Source organism: Coregonus clupeaformis, unplaced genomic scaffold, assembly GCF_020615455.1.
Source record: "Coregonus clupeaformis isolate EN_2021a unplaced genomic scaffold, ASM2061545v1 scaf0233, whole genome shotgun sequence".
Taxonomy (NCBI): Eukaryota; Metazoa; Chordata; class Actinopteri; order Salmoniformes; family Salmonidae; genus Coregonus; species Coregonus clupeaformis.
This window is the reverse complement of record NW_025533688.1, coordinates 29,278-52,680: the sequence shown is the minus strand read 5'-3', so window position 1 is coordinate 52,680 and position 23,403 is coordinate 29,278. Positions and strand designations below refer to the sequence as shown.

Below are 23,403 nucleotides of genomic sequence, written 5' to 3'. Positions count from 1 at the left end.
ACAGAGACACACACACACACATAAATACAGTCCATTCCTTTTAATTTCATTTATTGAAAATGTAATTGACAGTGATACTGCATATCAATCAACATTTATGTGAATGTGCCAGATTTAGCCAGCTAGTTAGTTTTCAACTGTAGTCCATTTTAAATTTTTGTCATTTTAGCAGAAGCTCTTATCCAGAGCGACTTACAGTTAGTGCATACATTATTATTTTTATTTTTCATACTGGCCCCCCGTGGGAATTGAACCCACAACCCTGGCATTGCAAACGCCGTGCTCTACCAACTGAGCTACATCCCTGCCGGCCATTCCCTACCCTGGACGACGCTGGGCCAATTGTGCGCCGCCCCCTGGGTCTCCCGATCGCGGCCGGCTGCGACAGAGCCTGGATTCGAACAAGGATCTCTAGTGGCACAGCTAGCACTGCGATGCAGTGCCTTAGACCACTGAGCCACTCGGGAGCCTAGTCCCTGGGCAGGTAGATAAACATTTTAATAAATACTAAATACATGTTTTTGCCCTAGCACCAACACATCTGATTCTACTCATCAAAGGCTTGATGATAATTAGTTCATTAGTTGAATCAAGTGTGTTACTTCTAGGGCAAAATCAACTAATGCGATCCTTAGGGATCCCAGAGGAGAGGTTGGAATACACTGACCTAGAGTATTGGAATTAGGAATTAGAATTAGAATTGGAATTAGAATGTCAGTCTACTTCCTGAATTGACTGGAATTTAAATGAAATTGACCCCAACCCTGACTATGTATTGGTTTACCAACTATTCTCAATATATTTTTCAATAATGAATTCTCATTATTTAAATCAAATGAACTTGTATTGGTCGCATACACATATTTAGCAGATGTTATTGTGGGTGTAGTGAAATGATTGTGTTCCTAGCTCCAACAGTGCAATAGTATGTAACAATACACAACAATACACACGCAGTATACGTGGGGGGTTACATCTACCCTTTTTCTTTCTACCTGTCCCCTGTTCTATATGTCTTGTTTTGTAATATTTGTTTTGTGCCCAGAACTCTGGGTGATGTTGTTCATGTCTGTTCTCTTATGTTTAGATAAGAACTGTACACGTGTCTTCCATACCTATACACCATTCTTGTGTGTGTTCAATAAAAAATATTTGAACGAAAATCCATGTATCTTTACATTCTAAAATTGTTTTTTAAAGCAGTTTAACGTTAGAACAGACGATTCACCTTTTCCCTTGACGTTTGTAGGCTAAGTCTGAATGCTGAAACGTGACATTTCTTGCGTAGACATTATTTCAATTATAAACATAATACATTATCATAATCATTGCATAATAAATTCCTCACCTTTTCTGGCCATGATGAGTTCATATTCCCGATGTAGCCATACAACAAATTACCATGCGCATTTCTCATTTAATTGGGCCTATCAGAGAGGCTATTATTTAAAGTGTTTGCTCTATGCAGATGATAGGGTGCGCGGCGCGGTTTATAACATACAGCAGAATGGAACAGGTGAACAGACAGATTATCTTTTGTATTGAAGTGTGTAGGCTACCAATAAACTCTGGTTTATTTTTTATTTTTTCGAGTAGACAACGTTTCCGAATTTGTGGGCAGTGAAGCATATTTAGTTTCGGGGAAAAATGAATGCAAAACATTACTTCATTCAAACGATCTGTTTACAGGTCCACAACAATTTGCAATTGTTTTTGTCTTTCAGAAACGGTCAGATAGACCGACAGCAAATGTCACTGTAAAATAAAACATTCTGCCAACACCTCCAAAGACATTTGATCAAGTTCGCCATGGATATGTTCTTTAGATATACTGTCTGGGCCTAATTCCAATACTTCCCAACTATCCAGCAAATAAGGGCGTTATTGTCACCATGAAGGGTGAATGATGGGCGTATCTCACGTGGAGTTATAACGCTCATTGTTACTCATCAAACCACAACTGAGTGAGACAAATAAAACCTTTTGGTTGTATTCAATGTCTGACACTAGCAGTAGGCAATACTCACCAATACGCCATCCATCCTCAACAGCTCCCCCTGTAGGCGGATCGGCAACATTGCTGTTCTGCAGAATGAACAAGTCGTGCTTTCCACCTGAGCACTAAATTCAGTAGCGTGTTTTGCACATAACATCACCTAAACCCCTCTTAACCTGTTGCGCGATGGTGGGATTTGTATGTTACAGTACGTTTTGCTAATGTTTGCATCCAAAACATTGGCTCATCGAGGGATGTGAGATGCCGCTGGCCGATCAGCAAGCTCCGGCTGAAAAGTGCCCGTTGTCAAAAACCCGAGGATGGATAACACTATTTACGTGCACCCGAATGGCATGGGTTTGCCTTTCTAAAGTAGGTCTTAAATCCTCTCAAAGATCCTATAAGATTGGTTTTGGGAAACGATATCTGATGAGCCAATCTGTACTTTCTGCTAAAAAGTCCCACCTGTCTCTAAAAACGTGCTCTCTGTGAAATGCAGCTTTGACAGATCTTCCAACAGAGCAGATCAGCCATCTCTCATTGGATTTCCATTATCTCAGTCTTTTATAGGATTTACACAATAGTTTCACTTTCACACGTACCTCTAATTTAACAAATGACTGTACTTTATATGGATTATTATCGTTACAAATGCACTGATGTGGTCAAATATATTTAACCTGTCAAGATGTTGCATGAATTCACAATGTCAATATAATTAAATAAATAAAATAATGTCATTATTACTCTCACAATAAAACCCGTTTTCAACATACAGTATATTTTCCCCGTTCTACGCTTCACAAGCAGTTCCCTTATTCCACCACTTGGCACTGATCGTGGTCATGGGGCTGAACACTCTCAAGCTAACGTTTATATTGATCAATCTCACAACTGTCTAGTAATCATTACTTCAATGCTGTTAACAAATGTCATTGCTATAATATTATTTGTGCTATAATAGCGATTGACTTTATTGCTTTTTGCATATTGTTAAACAACATTCTAAGTCTGCTAACATTTCCTAATAACATTTTACGAATTTCAGTTTTAAAAAAAATCACAATCTTTATTGCGGACTTTTATTTTGAAGGAAAATCGCAGAGGTCACGACCTTATTCTTTCTAGGTCTTCGTTTCATTCGTACTGGCGGAATGGAGGTGAAGCGAAGTAGCGTCATCATTGATACAACTATAATAAGAGTCCCTTTCCTCTACTTCATTATAAATTAATGATTTTATTTAATGAGGTGATGTTTTGCAGTGCTACCAGGAGGGGGCAGTGTGACACAACAACCAGGTTTGGCAGAAGGACTCCAGACCAGTGGTTCCCAACCTGTGGTCCTTGGGGGGTGGTGCAGGTGGTCCTCAATTACTTTTAGATTGTAGTATTTTATTATTCAAAAATAATAACAGTTGGGAGTATTAATGGTATTATAATCAATTTTACATTCCTTTTCACAATGCAACTAGTTTATAATAATATTGACCTTTACAGGCTTTGTTACATTTACATCTATTGATAGAATTTGACCAGCAATATATTTGATGTGAAAAAAGAACAGCGACTCCGTGAATGGTGGTCCTCAAGAGCTTTGGACGGTGATTTGATGGTCTCCAGAATGGGAAAGTTTGGGAACCGTTGAGCTAGACAGTCACATCTGTGTGGTAACATGATAGGATGGAAAACCAATGATATACAATGATTCTGCTAACCCAAAACAGACTGATTATAATGTATAGTATATGACGTTACATTGAACTAATCACAGTAATCAGAGACCAACTCACACACATTATATACAAAGACACACACAAACACACAAAATACATTCCTAGGTGAAGAAGTGTCTTAGTCCACAGACTAGGAGACAGGCCTCAGCGTCTTCAGATTAGGTGAAGAAGTGTCTTAGTCCACAGACTAGGAGACAGGCCTCAGCGTCTTCAGATTAGGTGAAGTGTCTTAGTCCACAGACTAGGAGACAGGCCTCAGCGTCTTCAGATTAGGTGAAGAAGTGTCTTAGTCCACAGACTAGGAGACAGGCCTCAGCGTCTTCAGATTAGGTGAAGAAGTGTCTTAGTCCACAGACTAGGAGACAGGCCTCAGCGTCTTCAGATTAGGTGAAGAAGTGTCTTAGTCCACAGACTAGGAGACAGGCCTCAGCGTCTTCAGATCAGGTGAAGAAGTGTCTTAGTCCACAGACTAGGAGACAGGCCTCAGCGTCTTCAGATTAGGTGAAGAAGTGTCTTAGTCCACAGACTAGGAGACAGGCCTCAGCGTCTTCAGATTAGGTGAAGAAGTGTCTTAGTCCACAGACTAGGAGACAGGCCTCAGCGTCTTCAGATTAGGTTCTATAAGAAAGAGGATGGAGGAGAAGGGAAGAGAGAGATCAGAAAGTATGGAGGAGAAGGGAAGAGAGAGATCAGAAAGTATGGAGGAGAAGGGAAGAGAGAGATCAGAAAGTATGGAGGAGAAGGGAAGAGAGAGATCAGAAAGTATGGAGGAGAAGGGAAGAGAGAGATCAGAAAGTATGGAGGAGAAGGGGAGAGAGAGATCAGAATTAAATATGGAGAGAAGATCGATGAAAGAAGAAGAGAGAGATCAGAAAGTATGGAGGAGAAGGGAAGAGAGAGATCAGAAAGTATGGAGGAGAAGGGAAGAGAGAGATCAGAAAGTATGGAGGAGAAGGGAAGAGAGAGATCAGAAAGTATGGAGGAGAAGGAGGAGTTCCACCTGAGATAATGATGTGATGATGGTCCTATGATGTAACTACAATAAGATAACAGTCATTTATTACAGACAGAAACACAAAAACATGCTTCCATTCTGGAAAAACAGTTCCTCTTTGATCTGTGGTAGCTGTGTTTTTATTTGACCTATATTTTAATCATTACACATATTCAAGGGAGGGAGCAATGAAAACTGTCTTACCTAGATTCACTCAAGTCCTTAACAATATGGTTTTCATGTTCAACGAGAGCTTTGAGACAAGCTCCCGTCACTTCTGGTCCTTTGGGGATGACTGCTTTCAGTAGTTTTCTCATTCGGTCCTGTTCAGTTGTTTCAGCTGTTATTCTGGAGTGCTCTTCTTCACCAATCATGTTCTTTGACCACAGATCATCTGCTATTGGCATTGAGTTTTTGGTTCGCTGAATTAGTTTAGCCCAGTGTTTCTTCAGAAACTCCTCAGCAGGAATGTCAGGGAGTGTTAATGCTGAAGGGGGGGTCAATTAAATTAATATGGCTTTAGGGTTAGCAGCAGCTGTTTCTACATCTTCCAGTCTCTCCAGTTATCATTCCTCTGATAGTCATTTATTGTATAGAGCTGACTCCAGGGTTGTGGTCAATTCCAATTAAAGTCAGTCAATTTAAAATAGAAAATTGAAATAATAATTATTCCTGTTAGGTTTATTGAGAAGTCATTGAAAATAGATTATTAATGTTTTATCAACAATCTACTCAGAATCCTCTAATGTCAAAGTGGAAATGTCCCCCATACATTCAACATCTGGAAGGTCCCTCAGTCAAGTGTTGCATTTCAAGCACAGATTCAACTATACAAAGACCAGGGATCTTTTAGAAAGCCTCATAAAGAAGGGCAGTGATTGGTAGATGGGTAACAATAACAAATCAGACATTGAATCTCTCTTTAAGCATGGTCAAGTTAATAATTATCCTGTGGGTGATGTATTAAACCACCCAGACACATCAAAGATACAGTCGTCCTTCTGAACTGAGCTGCAGGACAGGAAGGAAACTGCTTAATGATGTCACCATGAGGCATTGGTGATTTTAAAACAGTTAACGAGTTCAATGTCTGTGATGGGAGAAAACTGAGGATGGATCAACAACATTGTAGTGACTCCACAATAATGACTTAAATGACAGAGTGAACAGAAGAATACAAAATATACAGAATAAAAAATATTCCAAAACAGAAATACCTTATCGAAATAAGTATTCAGACCCTTTGCTATGAGACTTGAAATTGAGCTCAGGTGCATCCTGTTTCCATTGATCATCCTTGAGATGTTTGAACAACTTGATTGGAGTCCACCTGTGGTAAATTTAATTGATTGGACATGTTTGGGAAGGAACACACCTGTCTATATAAGGTCCCACAGTTGACAGTGCATGTCAGAGCAAAAACCAAGCCATGAGGTCGAAGGAATTGTCCGTAGAGCTCCGAGACAGGATTGTGTCGAGGCCCAGATCTGGGGAAGGGTACCGAAACAGTTCTGCAGCATTGAAGGTATCCAAGAACACAGTGGCCTCTATCATTCTTAAATGGAAGAAGTTTAGACCCACCGAAACTCTTCCTAGAGCTGGCCGCCCGGCCAAACTGAGCAATCGGGGGAGAAGGCCTTGGTCAGGGAGGTGACCAAGAACCTGATGGTCACTCTGAAAGAGCTCCAGAGTTCCTCTGTGGAGATGCGAGAACCTTCCAGAAGGACAACCATCTCTGCATCACTCCACCAATCAGGCCTTTATGGTAGAGTGGCCAGACGGAAGCCACTCCTTAGTAAAAGGCACATGACAGCCCGCTTTGAATTTGCCAAAAGGCACCAAAAGACTCTCAGACCATGAGAAACAAGATTCTCTGGTCTGATGAAACCAAGATTGAACTCTTTGGCCTGAATGCCAAGCGTCACATCTGGAAGAACCCTGGCACCATCCCTACGGTGAAGCATGGTGGTGGCAGCATCATGCTGTGGGGATGTTTTTCAGCGGCAGGGACTGGGAGACTAGTCAGGATCGAGGGAAAGATTAATGGAGCAAAGTACAGAGATATCCTTGATGAGATCCTGCTCCAGAGCGCTCAGGACCTCAGACTGGGGCGAAGGTTCACCTTCTAACAGGACAACAACCCTAAGCACACTGCCAAGACAACGCAGGAGTGGCTTCGGGACAAGTCTCTGAATGTCCTTGAGTGGCCCAGCCAGAGCCCGGACTTGAACCTGATCGAACATCTCTGGAGAGACCTGAAAATAGCTGTGCAGCGACGCTCCCCATCCAACCTGACAGAGCTTGAGAGGATCTGCAGAGAAGAATGGGAGAAACTCCCCAAATACAGGTGTGCCAAGCTTGTAGCATCATGCCCAAGAAGAATTGATGCTGTAATCGCTGCCAAAGGTGCTTCAACAAAGTACTGAGTAAAGGGTCTGAATACTTATGTAAATGTGATATTTCAGGTTTTTTTTATATATACATTTGCAACAATGTCTAAAAACCTGTTTTTGCTTTGTCATTATGGGGTATTTTGTGTAGATTGATGAGGGGGAAAAAACGATTTTATCAATTTTATAATAAGGCTGTAACGTAACAAAATGTGGAACAATTCAAGGGGTCTGAATACTTTCTGAATGCACTGTAACTCATGTTTACTTACTTGTTGAATTGGTGGCAGTGATGTATTCATCTGAAAGATAAATAAAATGAGGTTATATCACTCTAAATAGCATCTGTTACATAAGTACAAAGTTATGATTGACATATGCTCCTACCTTGTGATACCACTTCTTTCCATGCAATCCTCTCATCATCACCGAATAACTCCATCTCAATGTCAACCCCTGTCATTTTCAAAACCGCCTTGAAAAAGCTTGGTGTGGAGTCTCTATGTATGAGATGAATCTTCTGGAGAGAGATGGAGAGAGCGAGAGAGAGATTGCTTGCAATGTAAACATATGTTTCCCATGCCAATAAAGCCATTTGAATTGAGAGCCAGCGAGCGAGAGAGAGCAATGGATAGAAATGTGACTTAAAATGTCAGATTCATGTTCTTAGTCTACTAAAACTGTACCGGTGGATTGATGTAGGTAGAACAGGGAATGTTCAGTCTGAAGTAACTATTCAGTTTGAAGGCCTGCTCTGGTCTTGAGATGAGAACCCTTGAAGACCCTTGAGACTTTTCCTGTTGTTCCACAGCCTGCGAAACGAGGCATGAAATACACAGCCAGTCAATGTATAGTCTTATTCAAACATTATTCAGAAAACTAGCAACAAACTATTATCTTCATGTTATGAGTGTCAACATAAACCGTACCACTGCTTAGTTAAGGTCACCTCTAAAAGAATGGTACCTCACCTGTATTTGGCTGGGGTTTCTGGGGAACAGGTATAGGCGTGGAATTAGTGTTTGCTTTTTCACTGTCAGATAGAGCATCAGCTCACAGTGGACATCTATGTTCCGCGAAAAGATATAGCTCAGTATAACAGAGATAACTGAGAACTTGGGATGGAGAATCTTAGCATGGAATCTGGTGACCTCATGCACTTCCTCAACAGACACTCCATGTTCCTCTACATGAAAAAATCTTCATCTCATTCCTCAGGGAAGGGTTGGTCCCTGAACAACACAATAAAAAGGAGACAGAAAGACAAATATTGTATTATTCAAACAACTAAAACACAAAGAATATGCGGTACCAGATCACAGTAAACTCAAACTCCCAGAATATAATATGCCATTTAGCAGACGCTTTTATCGCTCCCCTATCATTTATTCATTCAGGAAGTGAAACTCAGTTACATGGAAATGTCTTTCTGAATACTATGTCTATATGGTTTTACCTAAACAGACAAAGTGTGGCAGATGAACTTCCTCCAGTTCACCTAACTCCATAGTGATGTCCAGCAATGGACCACCTTGTCCGTACTGCATGTCTTTCAGAAGGTGACTGTAGGGATACCAGTTCCTGAAGTGATACTTCAGAATGACATCTCCGTCACACACCCAGCGGAGACCAGACACTGTGCACTCATAACGCCCTTTGGGTGTCCTGTGCCTGAGGGCAACAGCAAGATATGGTAGAGAGGGTCAATCGTCAAATGGAGAGGTTGGATTAGAAGCCTATTCCCAAAGGTAATGGGGAAATACACTAGCAAGTGGAATGAAATGTTAAAAGTAGTTATTTTACCTGAACATTGTCACTCCCTGGACAGTGGATGTCAAGGGTTCAATCTGAAGCCAGTGTGTGGAGTCCTGAACAAGGACAAGCATGTCAGTTATACATATGGGGCCAGTTTCCTGGACACAGATTGAGTCTAGTGCTGGATTTAAAGCATGATCAATGGAAGTTTCAATAGAAAGTTATTTAAGGTCCAAGACTAGGCTTAATCTTTGTCCGGGAAACTGGGCCATTAACCAAAGTAACTTATCTAATGTATTTATTCAATGTTACATGGAATGCTGGCGATTGATCCAATTAAACTGTCTAATGACAAAATATGACAACAGCTAAAATCCTGCATTCCTACAAGCAGAACACAGGACTGTCTATATCCCAGTATGAATGGTTGGTCAGTACACACCTGGCTTTCAGACTGTGTTTATATTACTAAAGCAGAACACAGGACCGTCTATATCCCAGTATGAATGGTTGGTCAGTACACACCTGGCTTTCAGACTGTGTTTATATTACTAAAGCAGAACACAGGACTGTCTATATCCCAGTATGAATGGTTGGTCAGTACACACCTGGCTTTCAGACTGTGTTTATATTACTAAAGCAGAACACAGGACTGTCTATATCCCAGTATGAATGGTTGGTCAGTACACACCTGGCTTTCAGACTGTGCCTGACTCCTGAAGGTATGTAAAAGTGAGAATTGACATTATGACTTACCTCAACATGGTCACAAGTCTCACAGCTCTGAGGAATCCCTGAAGTCAAAAGTAGTTGTTATTTAAAACGGACAATCTCATGTAATAACTAATTAATAGATATTAAACAGACTTGTAATAAAAATGAATGTAAGTGAGCAACAGTCTCATTAGCACACATTAGTGTTATATTAATGAATGTTTGTGGAAGCAGGAAACAACATGGTTCTGGTCCATGTTTTGGAGATGTTGGGGGCCTGATTTCTGGTAGATCCCAGGATGAGAGCTTAAAGGTAGAGTCAGCTAAATGATGTTGTACGAGCAGCACCGCAGATATTGTGATGAGCAAGATGCCTGACTTCTCTCTCACACAGTATCTGCCCAGGTGCACGGGTTCTCTTCACTCTCTTACAGCGTGGTAGCCACGGGACCAAAACAGAGGAGTTTAGCATCGTGCTCCAACGCCCTTAGATGTTGTAGAAATTGACCCACTATGCTGTTTACTTTGTGCATCTACATCATATTGCTGACTCTACCTTTAAGTTTGTTTTGACCAAATAGATCATGATTGTGTTCCTTGCCTGGGACTCAAGAACGCTTTAATCGTATTTTGATTTTAAAACAATTATCAGTTAACACTCACATATCTGGTCTCTGGTGTTCTCAGGTCCAGGCTTGATACAACACTCTCCACCATGGTCTCTGCTGTTGGGAAAGCAGATGGATAGACTGTGATTAAACTAAATACAACTTATAAAGGCTTTATATAGCATACATACAGTCTTCATAAGCAATACAAATGGTGTATAAAGGGTGACAGAACAGCTCCCTATGTAGGGTGCATTGCCTAATGTGACATAACACTATGTCAACTTCCATGAAGTCAATACTGATGGTGACATTACAGGTGACATTGCTTATCTTGATGAAAGCCCCTAGAGACGTGAAGTCACCAGGTATCATTTTAACAGGTTCTGATGCCCTCTTGTGGTTAGAGTGAAACTGACACTACAGTGAGACATAGGAGAGGAAACATCTGTACATCCAACAGAACACATTAAAAACACACCACCACCACTAATCTAACTGTCTGTAGGTCCAACAGAACACATTAAAACACACCACTACTACTAATCTAACTGTCTGTAGGTCCAACAGAACACATTAAAACACACCACTACTACTAATCTAACTGTCTGTAGGTCCAACAGAACACATTAAAACACACCACTGCTACTAATCTAACTGTCTGTAGGTCCAACAGAACACATTAAAACACACCACCACTACTAATCTAACTGTCTGTAGGTCCAACAGAACACATTAAAACAAACCACTACTACTAATCTAATTGTAGGAATGATTCCAGAGGAAAACACATGATAAAACATTGCTATGACTCACCTTTGAATGTGTTGGTCATCTATCTGACACAGGGTCACTGAGGAGGAGGAGGAAACCCCAAACCCAGGATAGAGGGGTTCAGTGAATGTGGTGTGTTCTGTGTAAAGGTGTGTCAGTGTACCAGAGGAGGACACGCTATAGAAGGACAAAGTACCAGCTGGCCAGTCCAGATACACTCCAACGCTGTCAGAAACAGGACCAGGGATGGATCTGATGACTCCAGCATGGTAAAAGTGATAACCACTGTCATAGCAGAATAAACACCAGGACTTCCTATTGGCTCCAATCCAACTGTCATCCTCCATCTCTCCCTTCCTCTGCATTCCTTTGTACACCACACCAATATGAGAAATGTCACCATCCATCTCCACCTCCCAGTAATAACGAGATCCAGATAAGCCTTCTCTGCAGAGAACTTGGTAATGATGGTCAAATCTGTCTGGATGGTCTTCATAATGCTGCTTCTCCTCCACCCGTGTCACCTTCCTGTTCCCCTCAGACAGTATCAGGTTTGGGTTTGCTGTATTTGGGTCCAGGTTGATATGACAGGCATCTGTAGACAAAAGGAGAGTTTAATCAAACCACATCTTCATATAAAATGTTGTTTTGTAGGTAGAGAACAAGTATTGATTAGTTACTATATCACTATGGTTCTGAATATGCAGTTAATTAGGATTGAAGAGACTTACATTTCCTCAGCCCTGATTTCAGCCTGAACTCTCCACCATGATCCACACTGTAGGAGAAACAGGTTATTGACTGACAAAGACCTAATACAGCAGTCAACATTTAAACCATAGTGTTGTGTTCTGGTGCACTATCCAAGTTCATTACTAGAGACATACAGGTATTCTGTCCTACATACTGCATACAGAACAGAGTACAATTCATTACTAGAGACATACAGGTATTCTATCCAACCTACTCCATACAGAACAGAGTACAATTCATTACTAGATACATACAGGTATTCTAGCCTACCTACTGCATACAGAACAGAGTACAATTCCAACAGGATATCAGAGATGCAGAAGAAGAGTATTCATGTGGTGATGATGTATGCTGTGTTGGAGTGCTAAGCCTGCTGGGTAAACGTCCCCTGTATTCTACCATCATGTCCTCATGTTACTGAACCTACTACACTACATAGGACACAACCACTGCTCACACTATTAGGACATCTATTCTGACTTACTTCAGCTTCATCAGTTTATCTGTGGGATCCACCAGAGCAGCTGAAAGCAGTCCCCCTGCAGAGTCTCCTGGGTGATTGTAGCTCAGGTCCAGCTCTTTCAGGTGGGAGGGGTTTGACCTCAGAGCTGAAGACAGAGCAGCACAGCCCTCCTCTGTGACCAGACAGCCAGACAGCCTACAGAGAGACACAACAGCTGTCTAGGTTGGTGGACTGGTGTCAATCATCTTGTAGGACACCCATACATTTGTCCATGACACAAACATTTTCAGAGTATTTGTTTTACTAAGCTCAGTACCGACCTGACTGAAACAGCTGTACATACCCCAGTGTGTGTAGTTTACAGTCTGGATCCTCCAGTCCAGCAGACAGCAGTGTAACTCCTGAGTCCTGCAGGTCATTGTCTCTCAGCTCCAGTTGTTTCAGTTGTGAGTTGGGTGAACTCAGGACTGAGGCCAGATCTGAACAGCAACCCTCTGTCAGACCACACTGACATAGACTAGAGGACAGAAGAGCACATGATTAACAAATGTCTGAAACATCCACATAATAACTCATACTGAAGATAGTTAACTCACACTAGTGTCTGTATGTTGCAGAGTGGACTGGTTAGTCCAACACAGAGCAGCTCCACTCCTCTGTCTCCCAGGTCATTGTAGCTGAGGTCCAGTTCTCTCAGGGGGGAGTTTGGTGTCTGCAGAGCTGAAGCCAGAGTCTCACAGGATTCATATGTGAGTTTACAGCCAGACAGTCTGGAGAGAGGAGATATAGTGATACACTGTTAAATATGCAAAGCTTTAAGAATAATGAGATGCATTAAGACAATAACAGAAGGACACATGATTAACCAATGTTAAAAACATACTAACTCACTCAAGATATTTACCTTAGTTTTATATATGTTGTTATGTATGTTTCTGGATATGTCCCAAAATGTTAAAATAATGTTGAAAACATACACATACTAACTATACTGAACAGAAATATAAACCCAACATGTAAAGTGTTGGTCCCACGTTTCATGAGCTGAAATAAAAGATCCCAGATATGTTCCATACGCACAAAAGCTTATTTCTCTCAAATGTTGTGCATAAATTTGTTTAGATCCCTGTTAGTGAGCATTTCTCCTTTGTTAAGATAATCAATTTTGTTAAGATAATCCATTCACCTGACAGGTGTGGTATATCAAGAAGCTGATTAAACTGCATGATCATTACACAGGTGCACCTTGTGCTGGGGACAATAAAAGGCCACTCTGAAATGTGCAGTTTTGTCACACAACACAATGAAACAGATGTGTCAAGTTTTGAGGGAGTGTGCAATTGGCATGATGACTGCAGGAATGTCCACCAGAGCTGTTGCTAGAGAATTTTATGTTAATTTCTCTACCATAAACCGCCTCCAACATCATTTTAGAGAATTTGGCAGTACATCCAACCGGCCTCGCAACCGCAGACCATGTGTAAACACGCCAGCCCAGGACCTCCACATCCGGCTTCTTCACCTGCAGGATGGTCTGAGACAAGCCACCAGGACAGCTGATTTAACTGTGGGTTTTCACAACCGAAAAATTTCTGCACAAATAGTCAGAAACCTTCTCAGGGAAGCTCATCTGCGTGCTCGTCATCCTCACCAGGGTCTTGACCTGACTGCAGTTTGGCGTCGTAACCGCCTTCAGTGGGCAAATGCTCACCTTCGATGGCCACTGGCACGCTGGAGACATGTGCTCTTCACGGATGAATCCCGGTTTCAACTGTACCGGGAAGATGGCAGAAAGCGTGTATGGCGTCGTGATGGCATTGTGTGGGCGAGCGGTTTGCTGAGGTCAACGTTGTGAACAGAGTGCCCCATGGTGGCGGTGGGGTTATGGTATGGGCAGGCATAAGCTACGGACAATGAACACGAATCGATGAATGCACAGAGATACCGTGACGAGATCCTGAGGCCCATTGTCGTGCCATTCATCTGCCGCCATCACCTCATGTTTCAGCATGATAATGCACGGCCCCGTGTCGCAAGGATCTGTATACAATTCCTGGAAGCTGAAAATGTCCCAGTTCTTCCATGGACTGCATACTCACCAGACATGCATGTTTGGGATGCTCTGGATCGACGTGTACGACAGCGTCTTCCAGTTCCCGGCAGTTTTCAGCAACTTCGCACAGCCATTGAAGAGGAGTGGGACAACATTCCACAGGCCACAATCAACAGCCTGATCAACTCTATGTGAAGGAGACTTGTTGCGCTGCATGAGGCAAATGGTGGTCACACCAGATACGGACTGGTTTTCTGATACACACCCATACTTATTTTTTTAAAAAGGTATCTGTGACCAACAGATGCATATCTGAATTCCCATTTATGTGAAATCCATAGATTAGGGTTCTAATGAATTTATTTCAATTGACTGATTTCCTCATATGAACTGTAACTCAGTAAAACCTTTCAAATTGTTGCATGTTGCGTTTATATTCTTGTTCAGTATACAGTACATACATAATATATAAACACTCACAGTGGATACTGAAGATAGTTAACTCACACTAGTGTCTGTATGTTGCAGAGTGAACTGGTTAGTCCAACACAGAGCAGCTCCACTCCTCTGTCTCCCAGGTCATTGTAGCTGAGGTCCAGTTCTCTCAGGGGGGAGTTTGGTGTCTGCAGAGCTGAAGCCAGAGTCTCACAGGATTCATATGTGAGTTTACAGCCAGCCAGTCTGGAGAGAGGAGATATAGTGATACACTGTTAAATATGCAAAGCTTTAAGAATAATGAGATGCATTAAGACAATAACAGAAGGACACATGATTAACCAATGTTAAAAACATACTAACTCACTCAAGATATTTAACCTTAGTTTGATATATTTATCACATTTTATGTATGTTTCTGCATATTTACCAAGATGTTCAAATAATGTTAAAAACATACACATACTAACTACATACATAATATATAAACACTCACAGTGGATACTGAAGATATTTAACTCACACTAGTGTCTGTATGTTGCAGAGTGTACTGGTTAGTCCAACACAGAGCAGCTCCACTCCTCTGTCTCCCAGGTTATTGTAGCTGAGGTCCAGTTCTCTCAGGGGGGAGTTTGGTGTCTGCAGAGCTGAAGCCAGAGTCTCACAGGATTCATATGTGAGGTCACAGCGATCCAGTCTGGAGAGAGGAGATCATCTGTTAGATATACAAATCCTTCAGAATAATGATACTGTATACATCAACTCAATAGCAGAACTTACCGTGCTCTCTTGCAGGTTTTCACTACCGGCAGCAACCTCTGATAACCTTCCTCTGATGTGGTGTATGTCTTCAGGTCAAACTCCTCCAGCACCTCCTCTGACATCAGTAACAGGTAGGCCAGGGCTGAACATTGTTGAGGTTCTAGCTCTGTTTCTGAAAGAGTTCCTGATCGCAGGGAGGTTTGCATTTCTTCAACTAGAGAGTTGGCACCAAGTTCATTCAGACAGTGGAACAAGTTGATGATCCTTTCTGGTGAGGATTCCCATTTGATGTTGTCTGAAAGGTACCTGACTGTTCTCTCAACTGTTTCCTCATTGCTCTGTGTTGTACTTCCTGTCTGTGTCAGAAGGCCTCGTAACAGATTCTGATTGGACTCCAGTGAGAGACCCAGAAGGAAGCGGAGGAACAGGTCCAGGTGTCCATTCTCACTCTTCAAGGCCTGGTCCACTGCTCTCCTGTGTAAGTCAAACAACTGGATTGACTCCTCCTCTTCATGTAAAATGTAAATGTAATCCTCACTAGTGGTGGAAAAAACATTTTCCTTCTTGTCCAGACATGATTCTAAAGCATGCACTGCTGCTAGAAACTCCTGCATGCTCAGATGCACAAAGCTGTAGACCTTGTCTTGGTTCAGCCCAGATTCTTCTTTAAAGATCTCTGTACACAATGCTGAGTACTCTGATGCCTCTGTGACATCAAGGCCACACTCTCTCAGGTCCTCCTCATAGAAGATCAGGTTGCCCTTCTGCAGCTGTTGGAAAGCCAGCTTTGCCAGTTTCAGGATCATCTCTTTGTCTGACTGAGACAGTTCCTTTGGGTTTGTCTCTGTGGCTTTGTTGTACTTCTTGTTCTTCACAATGATTTGGATGAGCGTGAAGTGTGTGAACATCTGGGTCAGAGTTTTGGGGACTTCATCCTTCTCTGCCTCTTTCAGCATCATCTCAAGGACAGTGGCTGATATCCAACAGAAGACTGGCATGTGGCACATGATGTGGAGGCTCCTTGATGTCTTTATGTGGTTGATGATTTCATTGGCCAGATTCTGATCTGTGATTTTCTTCCTGAAGTACTCCTCCTTCTGTGGATCATTGAACCCTCGTACCTCTGTCACCTGGTCAACACACTCAGGAGGGATCTGATTGGCTGCTGCAGGCCGTGAGGTTATCCAGAGGAGAGCAGAGGGAAGCAGATTCCCCTTGATGAGGTTTGTCAGCAGCACGTCCACTGAGGTTGGCTTCGTGACATCACAGCACCTCTCGTTGTTTTTGAAGTCTAGAGGAAGTCGACACTCATCCAGACCATCAAAAATGAAAACAGTTTTGGTTTCACCATCTTCAATGTTGTCAATCTCTTTCAGCTCTGATAAGTAGTGGGAAAGAAGTTGCATCAGACTGTATTGGTCCTTTTTCAGGTTCAGATCACGGAAAGGAAGAGGAAACATGAAATGAACGTCCTGATTTGCTTTTCCCTCTGCCCAGTCAAGGATGACCTTCTGCACAGAGACTGTTTTTCCAATGCCAGCGATTCCTTTTGTCAGCACAGTTCTGATAGGTTTGTCTTGTCCAGCTAAAGGCTTGAAGATGTCGTTGCATTTGATTGGTGTCTCTTGTGTGGTTTGTTTCTTGGATGCCATCTCTATCAGTCTCACCTCATGTTCATTATTGACCCCTCCACTTCCACCCTCTGTGATGTAGAGCTCTGTGTAGACGTCCTTTAACAGACTTTGGTTTCCATGGTGTCTAATTCCTTCAGATATGTGTTGATACTTGTGTTTCAGTTTAGCCTTAATGTCTTGTTGGACTGTCAGAAGAGTTTGACCTGTAGGAAAACAATGAGAGTTGGGACTCATAAGTTCATGTGTGTGTGTGTGTGTGTGTGTGTGTGTGTGTGTGTGTGTGTGTGTGTGTGTGTGTGTGTGTGTGTGTGTGTGTGTGTGTGTGTTTTTTAGAGGGGCCTTTGTCCCGTTCTTTGTAATATTGTATGAAACACAGTCTTGCTTCTTCTGTCCAGAAGGTTGTGTGTGATCTTTAATGCATCCTCACTGTCCAAACTCTCCACTTCCTTATTGTCATCTGGTAATGGTTCCTGGCTGAAAGCAGGTGGCTGATCACTCTTCATTGATAGCAGGCTGGGGGCAGGTGACTCTGCTCTGGGCTTCTGGACACTGAAAAAAACAGGGAGGCAGATCACCTCATCAATATATCATCAGTACCTCATCTACATCATTTCAACAACTGTATAGCTGAACTTATAGAAGTCCTGATGTTTCTTTATAAAGCTACAGTCTGCAATTGGTAAATCGATTTGGGGACTTTTAAATGAATGATGTAGAACTACATTTGATGTAATTTGGGGAAAACTTTTCCCTTTAGTTTTATATCTTTAAGAGAACTGTATATTTTACATGTAAACTCTTACCTCTTAGAACTGGTGTCTTGAGTCATTTTAGAGGCAGTGGTCCCCTCCTCTCTCTCCCCCAGAGAGACTCATTTTAGAGCCAGTGGTCCCCTCCTCTCTCTCCCCAGAGAGACTCATTTTAGAGGCAGTGGTCCCCTCCTCTCTCTCCCCAGAGAGACTCATTTTAGAGCCAGTGGTCTCCTCCTCTCTCTCCCCAGAGAGACTCATTTTAGAGGCAGTGGTCTCCTCCTCTCTCTCCCCAGAGAGACTCATTTTAGAGGCAGTGGTCTCCTCCTCTCTCTCCACAGAGAGACTCATTTTAGAGGCAGTGGTACCCTCCTCTCTCTCCCCAGAGAGACTCATTTTAGAGACAGTGGTCTCCTCCTCTCTCTCCCCAGAGTGACTCATTTTAGAGGCAGTGGTCTCCTCCTCTCTCTCCCCAGAGACACTCATTTTAGATGTAAGTCACAGCTCACTCAGCTACAATAAGAAATAACAGAACAGTCAATATTTCTGAACATTGTTGAAGAACCATTAACAATGACAACACTTTTACTGTCTGTGGTCAGAGTTCAAACAGAGACTTCATGTTGCATTTAAACATACACAGTTAATTTGATTTGATTTGACTTGGATCCCCATTAGCTGATGCCATAACAACAGCTAGTCTACCTCGGGTAAACACAACTAAAAATACGTTACAGCTTAGATTGACAGACATTATAGACATTTACCAAGTAGACATTACAGACAGTTAAAATAGCTGACAGGTATTTCTTCTATGCCAAGGGAAGCCAGGCTATAATGTATCTTTCGTCTCTCTTTGCTTCATAATTGTCCTTTAATTTGCAAGAGGCTGAATGTATCTCACAGGAGAAAGCATCCGAGCGAGCTAAACAGCGCCCCTCTGTCTCTCTATGTGTAGGCCATCTATCTGATGCTGTCTGGTCCAAACGAGTATGACATTGTTGCCCGTAGCATTGAAGACAAGGGAAGCCCTGCGAGCATTTGGCCTTTGATTTAAAAGCTCTGTATGACAGAGTGATAGACCGTGTACTGTATGACAGAGTGATAGACCGTGTACTGTGTGACAGAGTGATAGACCGTGTACTGTATGACAGAGTGATAGACCGTGTACTGTATGACAGAGTGATAGACCGTGTACTGTATGACAGAGTGATAGACCGTGTACTGTATGACAGAGTGATAGACCGTGTACTGTATGACAGAGTGATAGACCGTGTACTGTATGACAGAGTGATAGACCGTGTACTGTATGACAGAGTGATAGACCGTGTACTGTATGACAGAGTGATAGACCGTGTACTGTATGACAGAGTGATAGACCGTGTACTGTATGACAGAGTGATAGACCGTGTACTGTATGACAGAGTGATAGACCGTGTACTGTATGACAGAGTGATAGACCGTGTACTGTATGACAGAGTGATAGACCGTGTACTGTATGACAGAGTGATAGACCGTGTACTGTATGACAGAGTGATAGACCGTGTACTGTATGACAGAGTGATAGACCGTGTACTGTATGACAGAGTGATAGACCGTGTACTGTATGACAGAGTGATAGACCGTGTACTGTATGACAGAGTGATAGACCGTGTACTGTATGACAGAGTGATAGACCATTTTGTCAACATGAAAGAGAGGAGGATGTCATTGGCGTTTCTCTACAAGTAGGGTGAGTCAACATGTTTTTTATACTTGCACAAACACATAAATCAGGACCATGAACCATTCTTTGCAACTTGCTGTAACTCTCTGTGGTTCTAAATCAATAGTTGTTTAGTGATCTGAAAATGTCGGAAACATTAACTTGCTTGACCATGATGTAGGTCATGTAACTGTCTGTTACATAGAATATGCTTTGTGGACTTAACCGGACAGAAGTTGCTCTCTGGTTTTGTGATAAAAACAAAGGTGTGATTGAATTTATTCTCCCACTGTGTCTTCTTATTGTCTCGACCTTTAGGCCTAAAGCCTATATCACGGTCACAAGGCATATGAATTAACAGGTTATAGAGCAAAACAAATATTACAACACATAGATTGTATTGTATTTTTCTGTCTTCCCCAGTGATTTTACGCACACACCTCTACTGGTGTGACCTCATAATAGGCGTGGATGCAATTTGGACACCCAAGCTTTAGGCTTCTGTAGGACTGAACCTGCCGAGTTGATGTATGAGCTTCGGAATGTTTTAATTATAGGCTATGCCCGGGCTTTTCTCCGTTTATTTTACAAGTTGTATCATGTTAAATATCAGCCACTATCGAGAGCCACCGTCAGTAAAACCCACATACATTTATAACTGTCACTTTAGTGTTCGTTTTCTTCAATTTGTAGCTTACATTTTGCATATTTTTTGCGTCGTGTGTAAAGGTTCTCCAAACCAGTTTTTTTTATGATTCATACATACTTTCTTAACCCTAAAATGTGCCTAAATAATCTACAAAATCCGAGTATTTTTAATATTCTCAACCCGTTCTCTCGATGTATTCTAGTCTGTCGAAAAAAATCTAATTAAAGGTACACCGTACTTAAAGGCTTAAAATATATGTACTGAAAACGCTATTTAATGAAAACTCCACCAGAAAATCTGTTGGCCAGCAAGTGAGAGTGTTTTCAGCGGTTGAATTACATTTATTCAGCGCACGCAAGGGAACCACGCCTGCAAAACCCGTTATGCAACTTAATAAGGTAAAGTGTGAATAGAAACGATGAGCAGTGCGTAGGAAAGCCGTAATTTCATAAGTTGGAATAGTGCCCTTAGTGAATACACCCATGCACTGCTTGACTTCACATGAGGTGCCAACAGTTTATCTCGTCCGTTGCACCCGGGCTTGTATTCAGGTGTGCGGAAAACGATGCGGAACATTACGCAACAGTGCGCTGGCCAAGTTATATGAAGCGTACAGCACTGAGCAAAACGGACCACATTCTTTCTGATCCGTGTCGCCAGAAAGCATTTTCAACTTGAACTTTGATTTATCCCAACATTTAAATAGTTTCTATGCTATTTTTGCACGTCAGTTTTACTTGACTGACTTGTCGAAACAGACTATTTTCTTTAGTGACAGCTTTACATAATTCCGATGCACGTCTTTCTAACGCAGTTTCGACATGTGGATAATAATCACGATAATGTGATGTCAATCGCCTTTACCAATAATACCCTACCTCATAGCCCTGTAGCCTATAACATCACATCACATTGGATCATATTGATTAGGCTAAGCAATATGAATCAACACAAATGTACAGTAAAATTAGCATTCTTGAAAGTTGAAATCAGTATTGTATTAACTTTACATTTCTGTAGATGTCTTACCCCTAAATCATCTGTCTCTCTATGATAGCCTAACTTCTCCAGAACACTTTTCTACATTAAATTGTAAAAGAAAGCTACAAACCTCCGATGTTTTTGTCTTCTACCTGTAAGGTCCATTTCTTCCTCTACTTCCTGATACTACCTATGTTGGGACATGAGGTGGAGGGAGGGGAGAGGTGGAGAGAGGTGGTGAGAGGGAGGAGGAGGAGGAGGGAGGAGAGAGGGAGAGGTGGAGAGAGGGAGGAGTGGAGGGAGAGGTGGAGAGAGAGGGAGGGAGGGAGGAGAGAGGGAGAGGTGGGGGAGAGAGGGAGAGGTAAGGGGGATGGGAGTGAGGGTGGAGGGAGGGAGGGAGGGAGGGAGAGGTGGAGATTGATCATAGTGCAATAAGTGCTTAAGGTGAGACATTTACAACGCCTCACCTTAAGAGGTGACGTCACTACATTTACAACACCTCACCTTAACAGAGGTGACTACACTACATTTACAACACCTCACCTTAACAGACTGACTACACTACATTTACAACACCTCACCTTAAGAGGTGACGTCACTACATTTACAACACCTCACCTTAACAGACTGACTACACTACATTTACAACACCTCACCTTAACAGACTGACTACACTACATTTACAACACCTCACCTTAACAGAGGTGACTACACTACATTTACAACACCTCACCTTAACAGAGGTGACTACACTACATTTACAACACCTCACCTAACAGACTGACTACACTACATTTACAACACCTCACCTTAACAGACTGACTACACTACATTTACATCACCTCACCTTAACAGAGGTGACTACACTACATTTACAACACCTCACCTAACAGACTGACTACACTACATTTACAACACCTCACCTTAACAGAGGTGACTACACTACATTTACAACACCTCACCTTAACAGACTGACTACACTACATTTACAACACCTCACCTAACAGACTGACTACACTACATTTACAACACCTCACCTTAACAGACTGACTACACTACATTTACATCACCTCACCTTAACAGAGGTGACTACACTACATTTACAACACCTCACCTAACAGACTGACTACACTACATTTACAACACCTCACCTTAACAGACTGACTACACTACATTTACATCACCTCACCTTAACAGAGGTGACTACACTACATTTACAACACCTCACCTAACAGACTGACTACACTACATTTACAACACCTCACCTAACAGACTGACTACACTACATTTACAACACCTCACCTTAACAGACTGACTACACTACATTTACAACACCTCACCTTAACAGACTGACTACACTACATTTACAACACCTCACCTTAACAGACTGACTACACTACATTTACAACACCTCACGTGCATAAGAAAGGCGTATTTTCATAAATTGGAATAGTGCCCTTAGTGAATACACCCATGCACTGCTCGAGTTCACATGAGGTACGATCAGTTTGTGGTGAGAGGGAGGGAGGGAGGGAGAGGGAGGGAGAGGTGGAGGGAGGGAAAGAGGTGGAGGGAGGGAGGGAGGAGACAGGGAGAGGTGGGGGAGGGAGGAGTGTGGGAGAGGTGGGGGGATGGGAGGGAGGGTGGAGGGAGGGAGGGAGGGAGAGGTGGAGATTGAGCATAGTGCAATATCCAAAGTAGTGCACTATATAGGGAAAAGGGTGTCATTTGAGAGTACGTACTCTATACACTGTGTAGTAACATAGGACCTTAGAGTTTATTGACATAGGATCTGTCTCTCTCTCTAACACACACACACACACAGACACACACAAACACACACACACACACACACACACACACCTTAACAGCGGTGACTACACTACATTTACAACTTGCGGTAACTCTCTGTGGTTCTAAATCAATCGTTGTTTAGTGGTCGGAAACATTAACTTGCTTGACCATGATGTAGGTCATGTCTGTTACATAGAATATGCTTTGTGGACTTAACTGGACAGAAGTTGCTCTCCGGTTTTGTGATAAAACAAAGGTGTGGTTGAATTTATTCTGCCACTGTGTCTTCTTATTGTCTCGGCCTTTAGGCCTACAGTCTATTTCACGGTCACAAGGCATATGAATTAACAGTGATTTTACTCACGCACCTCTACTGGTGTGACCTCATAATAGGCGTGGATGCAATTTGGACACCCAAGCTTTAGGCTTCTGTAGGGCTGAACCTGCCGAGTTGATGAATG

General features: G+C 42.2%; 1 protein-coding gene across 1 annotated transcript in view; it reads right to left on the bottom strand.

Moving 5' to 3' along the window:
• LOC121561151 overlaps nt 1-17,919 on the bottom strand; it is an 85,268-nt gene extending 67,349 nt beyond the window's left edge. Inside the window, exons 1-8 of the mRNA XM_045214305.1 lie at nt 17,868-17,919; nt 17,447-17,613; nt 15,449-17,267; nt 14,741-14,914; nt 12,524-12,697; nt 12,202-12,375; nt 11,696-11,742; nt 11,007-11,559 (exon numbers count right to left, since the gene is read on the bottom strand). Of these exons, the coding sequence (XP_045070240.1) occupies nt 11,007-11,559; nt 11,696-11,742; nt 12,202-12,375; nt 12,524-12,697; nt 14,741-14,914; nt 15,449-17,267; nt 17,447-17,613; nt 17,868-17,893 (3,134 nt within the window). The 5' untranslated portion in view covers nt 17,894-17,919. The remainder of the gene's footprint in view (nt 1-11,006; nt 11,560-11,695; nt 11,743-12,201; nt 12,376-12,523; nt 12,698-14,740; nt 14,915-15,448; nt 17,268-17,446; nt 17,614-17,867) is intronic.
• Between the last annotated feature and the right edge of the window lie 5,484 nt (nt 17,920-23,403).